The 13527-nt window shown below is 44.0% G+C and overlaps 1 protein-coding gene across 2 annotated transcripts in view; it reads left to right on the top strand.

Annotated features, from left to right (window-relative positions):
- The window catches only part of pusl1 (pseudouridine synthase like 1), a 67792-nt gene that overhangs the window by 40006 nt on the left and 14259 nt on the right, over nucleotides 1–13527 (top strand). For both annotated transcript variants that reach the window (XR_007958228.1, XM_052039025.1), the window contains exon 7: nucleotides 8351–8405. Coding sequence is in view for 1 of the 2 variants with exons in the window: in XM_052039025.1 (XP_051894985.1) it covers nucleotides 8351–8405 (55 nt within the window). In the remaining variant the exon portion in view is untranslated. The remainder of the gene's footprint in view (nucleotides 1–8350; nucleotides 8406–13527) is intronic.

The following is a 13527-nucleotide window of genomic DNA, read 5'->3' as shown; positions in this document are numbered from 1 at the left end:
TGAACTCTTGATCTCACAATCTACCTCATTGTGACCCTTGCAGCTCATTGTCTACCTGCACTGCACTTTCTCTGTAACAATACTATAATATTCTGCATTCTGTTATTGCTTTTCCCATGTACTACCTCGAAGTACTAATGTTTTGAAATGATCTGTATGGATGGCACGTAAAACAAAGCTTTTCACTGTTTCTCGGTACATGTGATAATAATAAACCAATTACCTTGTTCCTGCTCTCTCCCCATACTCCTGGATGTTTTTTGTTCATATTCAGCAACCTGGCCTCCAAAGTTTTCTGTTGTAGAGAATTCCACAGGCTCATTACCTTCTGGGTGAAGGAATTTCTCATTTCTGTCTGAAATGGTTTACCCCTTGAGGTAGGTTGTGAGATCAAGACTTCTGCTTTTAGACTCTTCAGTGTGAAGTCTCCTCTTATCCTTTCAGTTCAAGTGAATACAGACCTCATTGATCCATCTCTACTTATTTGATAGCACTACCATTCCTAGCTCAGTCTGGTTAACCTTCATTGCATTTGCTCAATGGCAAGTATATCCTTCCTTGGGTATGGAGACCAAAATTGCACTTTGGTTTTGGTTTATTGTCACTTGTACCAAGGTACAGTGAAAAACTTGTCTTGTATACTGTTCGTACAGATCAATTCATTACATAGTGCATTGAGGTAGCACAAGGTAAAAACAGTAACAGAATACAGAGTAAAGTGTCACAGCTACAGAGGAAGTGCAGTGCAGGTAGACAATAAGATGCAAGGACATAACAAGCTAGATTGTGAGGTCAAGAGTCTATTTCATCGTATGAGGGAACCGTTCAATAGTCTTATAACAGTGGGATAGAAGCTGTCCTTGAGCCTGGTGGTATGTGCCCTCAGGCTCCTGTATCTTCTGCCTGATGGGAGAGGGGAGAAGAGAGATGTCCCAGGTGGGTGGGGTCTTTGATTACACTGGCTGCTTCACCAAGGCAGCGAGAAGTATAGACAGAGTCCGTGGAGGGGAGGCTGGTTTCTGTGATGTACTGAGCTGTGTCCACAACTTGCTGCAGTTTCTTGTGGTCCTGGGCAGAGCAGTTGCCATACCAAGCCATGATGCATCCAGACTGGATGCTTTCTATCGTGCTTCAATAAAAGTTGGAGTGTGTCAAAGTGGACATGCCAAATTTCTTTAGCCTCCTGAGGAAGTAGAAGTGCTGGTGAGCTTTCTTGGCCGTGGCATCTACGTGGTTGGGCCAGGATAGACTTTTAATGATGTTCACTCCCAGGAACTTGAAGCTCTTAACCCTCTCAACCTCAGCACCATTGACGTAGACAGGTGCATGTGCACCGCCCTCCTTCCTGAAGTCAATGACGAGCTCTTTTGTTTTGCTGACACTGAGGGAAAGGTTGTTGTCATGTCACCATGTCACTACGCTCTCTATGTCATTCCTGTACTCCAACACATCATTATTTGAGATACGGCCCACTACAATGGTATCATCTGCAAACTTTTAAATGGAGTTAGAGCAGAATTTGGCCATGCAGGCATGAGTGTATAGGGAGTAGAGTAGAGAGCTGAGGACACAGCCTTGTGGGGCACCAGTGTCGAGAATAATCGTACTGGAGATGTTGCTGCCTATCCTCACTGATTGCGGTCTGGTGGTCAGAAAGTCAAGGATCCAGTTACAGAGGGAGGTGTTGAGTCCCAGGTCTCGGAGTTTGGTGATGAGTTTGCTTGGATTTATAGTATTGAAGGCGGAGCTATAGTCAATAAACAATAGTCTAACATAGGTGTCTTTACTGTCCAGATGCTCCAGAGATGAATATAGGGCCAGGGAGATGGCGTCCGCCATAGACCTGTTTCGGCGGTAGGTGAATTGCATTGGGTTGAGGTCTTCTGGGAGGCTGGAGTTAATGCGTGCCATGACCAACCTCTCGAAGCACTTCATGCTGGTAGATGTCAGAGCCACCGGTCAGTAGTCATTAAGGGATGTTACCTTGTTTTTCTTAGGTACTGTGATGATAGTGGTCTTCTTAAAACAGGTGGGAACCTGAGATTGAAGCAGGGAGAGGTTAACTATGTCTTCAAATACCCCCGCCAGCTGATCAGCAGAATATCTGAGGACATGGCTAGGGACACCATCTGGGCCAGATGCTTTCCTTGGGTTCACTCTCCGGAAGACTGATCGTACGTCCTCGACGGTGACCATGGGTTCAGGTGCATTGGAGGCTGTCAGGGTGCGTGATGACAAACCAATCCCCTTCTGTTCAAAATATGCATAGAATGCATTAAGCTCATCAGGAAGGGATGCGCTGTTGTTGGTGATGCTGCCCAACTTAGTTTTGTAGCCTATTATAGTATGTAAGCCCTGCCACAACTGGTGGCTGGTCTGGGACTAGATTGTGGACTGGTATTGTCTCTTGGCATCTCTGATAGCTTTACGGAGGTCGTATCTTGATTTCTTGTAAAGGTCGGTGTCACCTGATTCGAATGCAACAGTCCTCGACTTCAGTAGGGAGTGGATCTCCCATTTCATCAGTAGTTTCTGGTGTGGGAACACCCGTATTGTCCTCTTTGGTACACAGTCCTCAACACACTTGCTGACGAAGTCTGTGATGGTGGTGACATATTCATCAAGGCTGGCAGCTGAGTCTTTGAACATGGACCAGGCTCAAAGCAGTCACGTAGAAGCTCATCTATTTCCTCAGACCAGCACCGCACGACTTTCTGTACTGGATCCTCCCATTTCAGTTTCTGTTTGATGGCAGGGAGAAGGAGCACGGCCTGGTGGTCTGACTTAGCAAAGTGAGGCGAGTGGTGACTCGGAAGGCACCTTTAATGGTTGTATAGCAATGGCCAAGGGTGTTAGGACCCCTGGTGGGACAGGAGATGTGCTGGTAGTACTTTGGTAACACACTCTTGAGGTTGGTCTGGTTGATTCTGCAAGTGTGGTCTCATCAAGCCTCAACATGATTGTTGTAACTGACTCTCTAATCACAAGACTGCATTTCTTGTTACATTTTGATGCCACGAGTGCAGAGAACATTATTGTATGAGCAACACCAATGTGCTGATAAATTGGAATGAGAAAGGGGTTTACCTATCACGTGGTGGTATATTGAAGGCTCTTCAAAATCATTAAAGCCAATCAATCCATATCGTTGAATACTTTTAATATTTTTTAAGGAAGGTAGATTTGGCCAGTCCAATTTCTAAAGTATTTTCAGGGTTCAATTCCCGCTGCTGTCTGTAAGAAGTTTGTACTGCGTGGGTTTCCTCCCACATTCCAAAGACGTATGGGTTAGTAGGTTAACATGGGTGTAATTGGGCGGCGCGGGCTCGTTGGGCTGGAAGAGCTGTATAAATAAAGTAAACCTCCCATGCAAGCAGAATTGTTTAGCATTTTTTTGCAGATTTAACTTGAGCAAAAAAAAAGTACTTGCAGTTGGAAAACACTCAACTAAATGGTCAAGAAGCGTGTCGATGCTATTCAATGCTGATAGAAGAATTTGAGAAAACTACCCATTTTTAGATCAAATTAATCTTTGGAGAGCAAAAATGGCATAATTTCAGGAGGATGAGTTTGGAGGGCCGGAGGGGTTGACAGCTGCTGGTACTGGAACAGTATTAGAAATCGGCCTCTAATAATAACTCACAACAACATATTTCAGAGGTGAACCAGAATATCACAGTGGAGGCGGGATCCATCTCAGCTCCTCTGCTGCCGAGCAACGACTTGTCTTCCCACCATCTAACTGAAGAGCATAACTTTGCATTACTGCCAGTACCACTTTGAATACAGAGAATTGATGCACAGGTCCATAGATTACTTGGCCACTGTAAACTGTCCCTCGTGAATGGTAGACTTGTTGGGATTGCGGGGTAGAAAAGGCTTCAGGGAGTTGAATTGCCCTATGAACCAGCATAGACTTGATAGGCTGAGTGGCTTCCTTCTCTGTCGTTAGGACATATGGAAATCGGCTGAGTTCCACGCTGGGCAAGATCTGCAGCCAATGAGGGAGCTGCAGAATCCTGTGTTGGATCTTTATTGCTATCTGTGGTGGGAAATGCATTTACTCTAAACACTGTTTTTGTGCAGATTTTATTTCCTCTAAATAGCTTTGTCTGAAAAGTGGAACTTTGTTCAATAGAGAAATAGATGCTCAAAGAAAGGAAAAATTTACATTTCTATAGTGCTATTCAAGTGCCTTTTAAGACGTCCCAAAACGCTTCCCAGCCAGTGGGGTAATTATGAAGTGTAGTCACTGTTAGAATTGTTATGCACAGAAATGGGCCATTTGTTCATCGGGACTGTGCTAGCTGTTAGCAGAGTAACCCCACTAGTCACATTCCCCCACACTGCTGTTTCCCCTAACTCTGCAAATCATTCTCTGTCAAGTACTTACCCAATTCCCCTTTGGAGGCATTGGCTGATTCCATCTCTATGTCTGTATGGTAGTGACTGCTAGATCATCACACTCTCTACATAAAAACGTTTTAACTCACATCTTCAGGAATCTTTTGTTCTGAACTTTAGATCTGTATCCACTCCTTGAATTGCTGACTAATGCTTACCTCGTCTAAACTTTCTCTCTGCTTACCTTGTCTAAACTTTCCCTCTGCATAACCCATCTAAAAATTCCCACTGCACATCCCGTCTAAAAATTCCCACTGCATACCCCTCTCTAAACATTCCCTCTGATTACCCCGCTAATCATTCCCTCTGATTACCCCTGCTAATCATTCCCTCTGATTACCCCTGCTAAACATTCCCTCTGATTACCCCTGCTAAACATTCCCTCTGATTACCCCTGCTAAACATTCCCACTGATTACCCCTGTCTAAACCAGTCATGTTCCTCTGCACCTCTGCCAAATTCCCTTTCAACCACCTTTGCTGCTGCACTTGCTGGGAAGTGTGGTGGTCTTTTACACTGACCAAATTTCCACAGATAGCAATGACATGTTTTAGTGATGTTGATTGACAGATACATGTTAGCCAGAACAGTGGGGATAACTTCCCTGCTGTGGTTTGAAAAGGTGCCCTTGGATCTTTTACTTGAGAGAGTAAACTTTGGTTGAGGCGTTGCTGGCAATGTGGCACTCCCACAGTACTGCACCAGAGTGTCAGCTAGATATTATTGATCAAGTTGTGAGAGTGGGGCTTGGACCCACAGCCTGCTGACTCAAAGCCATGGCTGGCTCTGACACTCACATCCTGTATTTGCCACTGTTCGGCCTTGTGGAGTGAACGCTAAGATAAGAGGCCAATGATTCTTGGAGTCAGGAAAGATATTCCTAGGTCTGATGCTCAAAAGTTGCTTAAATCAAATGAGCAATGTTTTAGCTCCCTGGGAAATAATAGCTACAGCTCGATGGAGCCCCCTCCATGTGTGATGCCTTCCACAAATTTCACTCAGCTTCCCTATATCATTGCTGGTAGTTCAAGCCTTTCTGTTCAGTGTTTGCTTTGTATGTAATGCGTGATTTTAAGGATCTGGTCTCGAACCCAGCGGCCAGATTTTAAGTGTTAAGTCTGGAATTTTTCCCAAATGAACAGCCTTGAATCAGGGCTCTGAAATATTACCATTTCTGTCCTTTCTGCTTAGAATGCAGAAACATCAATTATTGACACAACTGGGGAATTTACTAAATTTTCCTCCCCAGCTAAACTCCAGTGTTGGCACTATGATCCCCACCCTTACCTACTCCTCGTTGAGGTAAGAATGTAACAGGATGTGGTATTTTATAATGCAGCTCCCATTAAAGGCCTGACTACTTTGTAACATTGGAAGCAAGTCAGTGATTTTAATTCTCCCTTGGTAGTATGGATAGATTTGAGTTGCAGATTCCTAGACTTTTTTTTTCTTCACATGATGTGTGCTTGAGGAACAAAACCCCGTTTGTGTGGGTTGGAAGCCGCAGTGTACATTCCCAGGTTTCTGTCTGGCCTCAGAAGGGAAATAGAGATGATGGATTTCTCTTGCAGCTTGTTTTGCTCAGTTGCCAGGCAGGACTGTATCATTCCATAAGCTGAAAGAGGAGGCACTAAATACTCCTGTGATTACACACTCCACTGATTTATAAGTAGATTCACCTTCCACCATCCTCAAAGCACGTAGAGTATTTCAGTTACAGCCCACAGTGTTATGTCTTTTCCAGCGGTTTGAGTTGTCAAGAATTTGCTCTCTCTCAGTGGTCAAGGCTGTGTGGGGTCCAAAGAGAAGAAAGCCCTTGTCGTATTTCACAAAGTGCAAAAGCCAAACTTGTGCACGTCCAGAGACCAGTGTTTCTGAATCTGAAAAGCAATGAGCCAACCCAAAACCACTCAGACGCTTTGGCTGGCCGTGTGCGCTCCCACAACCGACTCCGCCAAGGGCTTCTGCTGCCCAGTGTTCCTTTAGGGTGATCTAAAGGTTGAAGAGCTCCTGCACACTGTTCCCCCTCACCACCCCAGGGTGCTGGATTATTTGGGGTATGATTCCAAGTCCTCACTCTGCACACACAAGGCTCAAGTACCATAAGGCGGCTGTAGCGTAGTGGCTGTCAAAGCCTTCCTTACTGATTTCAAACAAGTGAAGCAAGATCAATGGTATTTAAGACCACTTCAAATAAAGGATCTCTTTCCCATTTCTCCCTCTTTTGTTTGCACTGTTGTGGTAAAGCAGCATGTCTGTTTTAGAGTCTTCCTTGCCTTCACTCCTCCATATCTCGGCAGTCTCCTCCACCCCTGCAATCTTCTGTAATCTCTGGGCTCCTGTTCAATCCTCATGCACACCTTTCAAGGGCTAAGCTCTGGAACTCCCTCTCAGATGCTTCTTCAACCTCCATCAAGCTTATGATTTTCCATTTTAATATCTCTTCATATGCCTCAGTGCTGCATTTTGTGTGATTATTGCTGCTGTGAAGCACATTGTGATGCTTTGGTACCCTTGAAGGTGCTTCAGAGGTGCACCTTGTTATTGCAGTGAGGGACATTCTCAGGTTTAAGCTGGGTGATGGGACCCACAATTTCAAGGTGGATACACTGATGCCTAAAGTTACTTATTTATTCAGATGTCATTTGAAAAGTGACTGACATCAGATTCCCGGTGTAAGTTGAGATTGGTTTTCGATTCAAGGGGTGCAAGAGTTCATATTTTCTAAAAACATGGCAGGAGGCTATTTGGCCCATGGAGTTCATGCTGGCTCTCAGAGCACTCCCAGCAACCCCACTCCCCCCCTTATTTCCCTGTAATTTATTTCCCCTCACATGTCCACCAGCCCCCACCCAGTGTAGGTAGGTGTTTCTCCTGCAACTTACCTATGCCAGGGGCAACTTACAGCAGGCAAGCAGCATGCCTTCGGGATGTGGGGCAGCCGCGTGTCTTTGGGATGATCTGGGAGGAAACCAGAGCATCCGGGGGAAACCCAAACAGTCAAAGGGTGAATGTGCAGACCCCACATGGAGAGCACCAGAGGTTGGGATTGAACCTGGGTCATTGGAACTGTGTGGCGGCAGCTCCACTGGTTGTACCGTTGTGCTGGTGATACAGCCCTCGACACTTACTATTGTAAGTGTCAGTTATTTGATAAACAGGCTTCACTTCGTCACCTCTACACTGGAATGACCCAACCATGTTCCATTTGTGAAGGAGACTGCCACACCAGTCATTTATGGTTCACGTGTGATTCAGTGTAAACTCCAACCTTTTGTCCAGAATGAAGGCAGGACTCACTGCACGAGATCCTCAATTAACTGCTTGTTTTTGACATTGCAGGCTTTCTTACTGTCAATTGCTGACTTTTTGTTTAGGATCAAAGCAGACCAAGTGGTCAATAAAAAGGCACCAGTTATTCAAAAGCAAAGTACTGCTGATATTGAAAATCTGAGCTTAAAAGGAGGAAACGATGGAAACACTAAGCAGGTCGGGCAGCATGTGTGGAGAGAGAATGAGAATTAATGCTTCAGGCAAAGATGTTTCATCACCGATGGGGGGAAAAACCCCAGCAGACGTGTCACTCAACCTCTCCCAGTCTCCACTCCATCACAGACCTTCCCTTTTGTTCTTTCTGCTCTCCAATCACCCAACATCACCACTACCATCACCTTTTCTGCAACTTAAACATTGTTTGATTTCTAACTTTTCCACAGTTTTGATTAAAGATCATCAACCTGAAACATTAACTCCTTTTCTCTCTCCACAGATGCTGTCTGACCTGCTGAGTGTTTCCAACATTTCTTCTTTTTATCACCAATTACTAAGGCTGGAAGTTGACATGATATCATTAAACTTGTTTAAAATACTTTTTCTCCACTGTTCTATGCTCAGAGAATATTGTTTAATTATAACCTGACTGCTTGTTTGTTTCAATTGACTTTAGCCACCTGGAGTTCTGGGAGCTAACCTTCAGGAGCCAGTCTTTCCTCTATAAACAGGTGAGTGCAGATCATTTATGTAAGTGGTTTTCTTCCTATCGCCTGACTGCATGAATTATCAGTATTTATTAGCTCTTTCTTCAGGGATACAGTAGGTTAGGTTACTGGGCTATCAGCCACAGTTTTGGACTGTTAATCCAGGGACATTATTTCAAATCCCACTATGGCAGCTGGGGAACTAGATTCAAGTATTGAAATAAATCTGGGTAAAGAAAACGTATCACTGGGTAAAGAAACCACTGGATTCTTGCAAAGAAACGTCTGGTCCACTAATGTCTTTGAGGGAAGGAAATCTGGCTGTCCTCGATGTGACTGCAGACCCACCAACATGGTTGACTCTTAACTGCCTCCTCTGTTCGGGGCAGTTCAGCTCGGACAATAAATGTTAGTATTGTCAGTGACATCTACATTCTGAGAACTGATAAACAGAATTTACAATAAGCAACATCTCAATTATAATTATGTTAATCCCCACACATGTTGCAGTGGTTGTGACCAGTTTTAGGGAAACAGCCATAGAGACGTGCACACGTGATGTCAGCAATGTGTGTTAAAGGTCCATGAACCCATATTTGAACACATTTCTCAGAAATAACGTGGATTACATACAATTAGCCACTTTCTGGAGTGCAGTTAGAGTGAACTAACTCAACAGTTGTCTTACGTACAGAGAATCATGCAAACAGCAGTGAGCTAAATGGGTTAATCTCTTTTTTATACATTTAGTAAGGGTGACTGTGGGTATAGAATGCACTGAACAGATTACAGTCCAGATATGGCCAATGAGTATAAAGATCAAACTACCAAGAGCTACCTGACCTCTGAATAGTGATCAGAATATTTAATATCCATAAAATCATTTAATCATTATGGGACAGAAAATGTCCATTCTCAAATTGATTGGCCCAGTGTTTTCTTGTTCTGTTTGACTGTTTACTTCAAATATTGTTGCTGTTTGGGCCTAGCTCTAATTCATGGGACCAATCCCAGATGACAGATAGTTTTTAAATATTAAGGAATGGGACTGTTCTGCCAGGAGCTGGCATGGACTCAATGAGCTGAATGACCTCCTTCTGTGTCACAGTAAGTTCTCAATCTACAGTAGGGAAACACAGCCATCAGTTCTTCACACAGCCAAGGGTGAAGCCATGGTATTCTAACCAGAATTTTGCATCCAATTTTAATCAGAACATCAGCCCTACAATTAATTATCCGTAATTTAGGAACAGCTTTGTAATATAAACTGATGCCTTTATCTAGGGAGTCCACCTGAATCTGTGCTAAGAAATCCTTCATCTGTCCTATGGGCTCCTTAATAGATTTCCCATCTAACATGGTAGGTTTTGCTATTGGCAATGCAGACATCTATTGCCTTCCTCTTCAATATTGTGATAGCAGCTGTTAACTAGATTGATTTTGATCTCTGTTCTCCAGTATTTCAGCTTGGGTCTGATTTGTCTCTGTATGTAACCTCTTGGCCACTTTGGCATTTTCTTACCCTGTGTTCATTCAGGGATGCAGTAACCCATCCTTTTGCACATGGCTTTAAAAGAGTTCCAGTTTCTGCTGCATTAATGATGTCCCCTGCTTCAAATCCTCTGCCATCTGTGCTGATCTCCATTCCAGGGACTGTTCACACGATCTGCCCAGCCATGGGGAGACTGCTGCATTGCCAGAGGTGTTGTCTCAGATGTTGCACCAATCCCATTTATCTTTAAGATCAAGCAGGAAACATCCAATGGAGCTTCACACAGAATCCTGACCTGGACAACATTTGTTCCTCAGGCAACATCACCAAAGTCAAATTAATCAGCCAGTCATCCTATTCTTTCTTTGTGGGATCCTACTGTGCACAATTTAGCTGCCATATCAGCCTTCCCAGCAATGATGGCTGCCTTATCAAAGGACACAATTGCTTGTAAAGTGCTTTGGAATGCACTTCTACTTCCCTCCAGCTTCTGAAGGTTCCAGTTCACTTCACCTCATTTCTGCCACATAAGCACTAACACACTGATTTTGTTTTTGTTTGGCCTCAGTGCTTTATGTTCTGGAGCTCCAGCAGTGGTGCCCACTGATTAGGAACAAGTTTAGACCTGGCAAGAGCAATAGCAATGGGGTCCTGAGGATAAGGTTCATTGGGATTGCTTCCTAAAGTGCACTCTCTCCCAATTCACTCTGCGTAATGGATCTCATTACTCCAGTCTCTCCACCACTAAAGTCCTTCTTGCCACGTCCTTGTCCCCTGTTCCGCTACAGGTTATTTTTTTGCATATGCATATTCCACAACCCTCCATCGTATCTTGTGGTTCTATTATTCTCTAGAATCAACCTCATGCATTACCGAAGTCCTGTGACGTCTCTTCACCTACTTCTAGCTGTTTGCCTTTTCTGTTGGATACCCCAATGCTTCCTCTGTTCTGCACCAAGGAGGACCCATCGTCTTACAACAATGTGCAGCAATGCCCCATTCCCAGCCCTGATAAATGGCACCTGATTTTTTTTAAGCCAGTGTGCGGCCCTCTACTCTCCACATTAACATTAACAAGTTTTTATTGCAACCTCCAAAAGTGCTCAGCACTAACTCTGTGCTGCATCCTGTCAATGTGGACGCAATTTTAAAAGTGAACCAAACCATGTAGCTCCAGCGTCTCTGAAAGATAAGATATCTTTATTAGTCACATGTACATCAAAACACAGTGAAATGCATCTTTTGCATAGTGTTCTGGGGGCAGCCCGCAAGTGTCACCACACTTCCGGCACCAACATAGCATGCCCACAACTTCCTAACCTGTATGTCTTTTTGGAATGTGGGAGGAAACCGGAGCACCCGGAGGAAACCCACGCAGACATGGGGAGATCATGCAAGCTCCTTACAGACAGTGGCTGGAATCGAACCAGGGTCAAAGTCTTGATAAGTTCCTCACAAAATGTCCACTGAAAGATGCAGCCAATTTGTGCATGTTAGGAGCAAGGAGGTAAACAACCAGAGATTAATGCTGACTAGGACACAGTGAAAACTCTTTGAAAAGTACCAAAGGATCTTTTAAGTCCATCCAAAAGGCAAATTAAAATTGGAATAGTATTGTTACTAAATTGCAGCAATTATATAAATCTAATCCTGGATCACAGCACAGGAGGCAGCTGTTTGGCCCACGATGGCTGAGAGTTTCCAAACCATCCATCTCTCCTGCTCCTGGGACTTACTGGGGTTATTAAGATGCATTGGAATTGCAAATCATCCTTCCTGCAACCCAGTGTCTTACTTTCTGTTTTCACTGCAGAGGTGACATGAGCTGACAGCTTTGTAGATTTATTCACAATGTCAACAAAACCTCTTTCCTGAAGCACTTCATAGAATTGCTCCATTTAACACACAGGACCCCTTTGGTTCATTGATCCTATTACTAAACTAACAAGTCTTTATAGACCACTTGCTTTGTGTTTGTATAACCACTAAAAATATCTAAATGTTTCTGAACTTATTTGTCTGATTATTCATTATTCCTGCTGCCAACTATGGTTAGCTACAGACCAGGAGATAATCTGAGTGTGAACCGTAATCAGCATCTGAAGTAGGTTTTAAAACAATTACTAAAAGGCTGATCTTGACCGATCCTGTAATGTCTGGCTGGCACAACATTTCCTTTGATGGCTGTCTGCTGCTGCCTGATATTATCACTGGTCCTAAAGTGTGGGAGCTGCAAAAGAAGAGTGCAGACATTCTGAAGATGTCATTTTTAAGAAATGGCCAGGTGATATATAAAGCAGTGTGGGTGGAGACCACCTGATGGGGCCAGTAGTGTCAAGCGTTAGAATGGAGTTGCTGAATAGTAAGTTGTCAGGAAGGAAGGGCTGGCATTTGGTGGGTAAATTCTGCCTGCTGAGCTCAGTACAACAGCACTGCCTGTCTTATGTCCTTCCACTATTCCTCTCCTCTTTTCCTGAAGGTACTTTCCTCTGACTCTGCCTTGATGCGTGCATCACCCAGATAATAATTTGTGTGGATGTTTCTATGTGGAAACCTGGGGTCAAGAACAGATTACAGATAGGAATCCTGGATGGTTTTTCTGATCCTAACCAAGGGTGAAAACCATTGCAGGAGCTCCCCTGACTCTCCCACAGCACAGGCCAGAGACCACACCCAGCGCTCCCTTCAATGGTTCGCTTACTGATCCAACCATTGTGAGGGTGTTGTTTCATTTTTAGTTCGTTTTTGTTATTTTAACCTATATGATTAGCGTTACGGCTGTTCACCAGTGTTTCCTGATCCATGAAAGTTGTGTCGGTGCTTCAGTGTGGCACTGAGAGAGTGCTACAGTGTCAGAGATACACCATCTTTTACATGGCACGTTCACCTGATATCTCGTGTGCCCAGAATTGAAGAGCAGAATTATCTCTGGATTCCTGGCAAATATTTGTCATTCAGTCACGGCATCACCAAAATGCATTTTGTGCTAATTATCATGCAGCTTTTCTTGGGAGCTTGCTGTGCACACATGGGCTGTCAGCTTTCTGCTATCAAGACAGTACGCTTCAAAAGTTGCTTCATTGGCTGGTTATGAAAGTAACCATGTAAATCCAAGTGTTTCCTATTTCTGGTACATCTAATCACACTAAGTACCAGTTCACCTTGTAAGAAGATGGGTCTGCAGGAGACTGGCTCTCAGATTTTATGTATCCTGCCAAGGAAAGCAGAGAGGTGCTAAAAGTGTTTTCTCACATATGACAGCATGGCTCAGGCCTTAAACAAACTGGGGCTTCACAGATTTATGAATTGTTGCGAGAAAGAGAGTTGGTTTGGCATTAAAGAGGAAACTGAGTGTGTTAGAGGCTGTGGCAGATTTGGGAATTCCTTTCAAGGTCAGGGAGGTGGGGAGGAAGCTTCCCCTGGGGTGGAAGGCATGCTGCTGGAGCAGGCTCAGCTCTCAGGGTACAGTATGTACACAGTCAAAGTCGAGTTTATTGTCATCTGCACAAGTGTATGTATGCAATGGAAAAACTTATTGCAGCAGCATCAGAGGCACATAGCATCATATAGGCAGCATTCACAAGAAAAACAAATTAAACATAAATTATACACACAATTTTTACAAGAAAGGGCACAATTAGAACAAAAAAAAAA

This window comes from Pristis pectinata, chromosome 26 (assembly GCF_009764475.1).
Source record: "Pristis pectinata isolate sPriPec2 chromosome 26, sPriPec2.1.pri, whole genome shotgun sequence".
In the NCBI taxonomy this organism is placed as follows: Eukaryota; Metazoa; Chordata; class Chondrichthyes; order Rhinopristiformes; family Pristidae; genus Pristis; species Pristis pectinata.
Note: the sequence above shows the minus strand (reverse complement) of the source record. Positions and strands in the feature narration are given on the sequence as shown.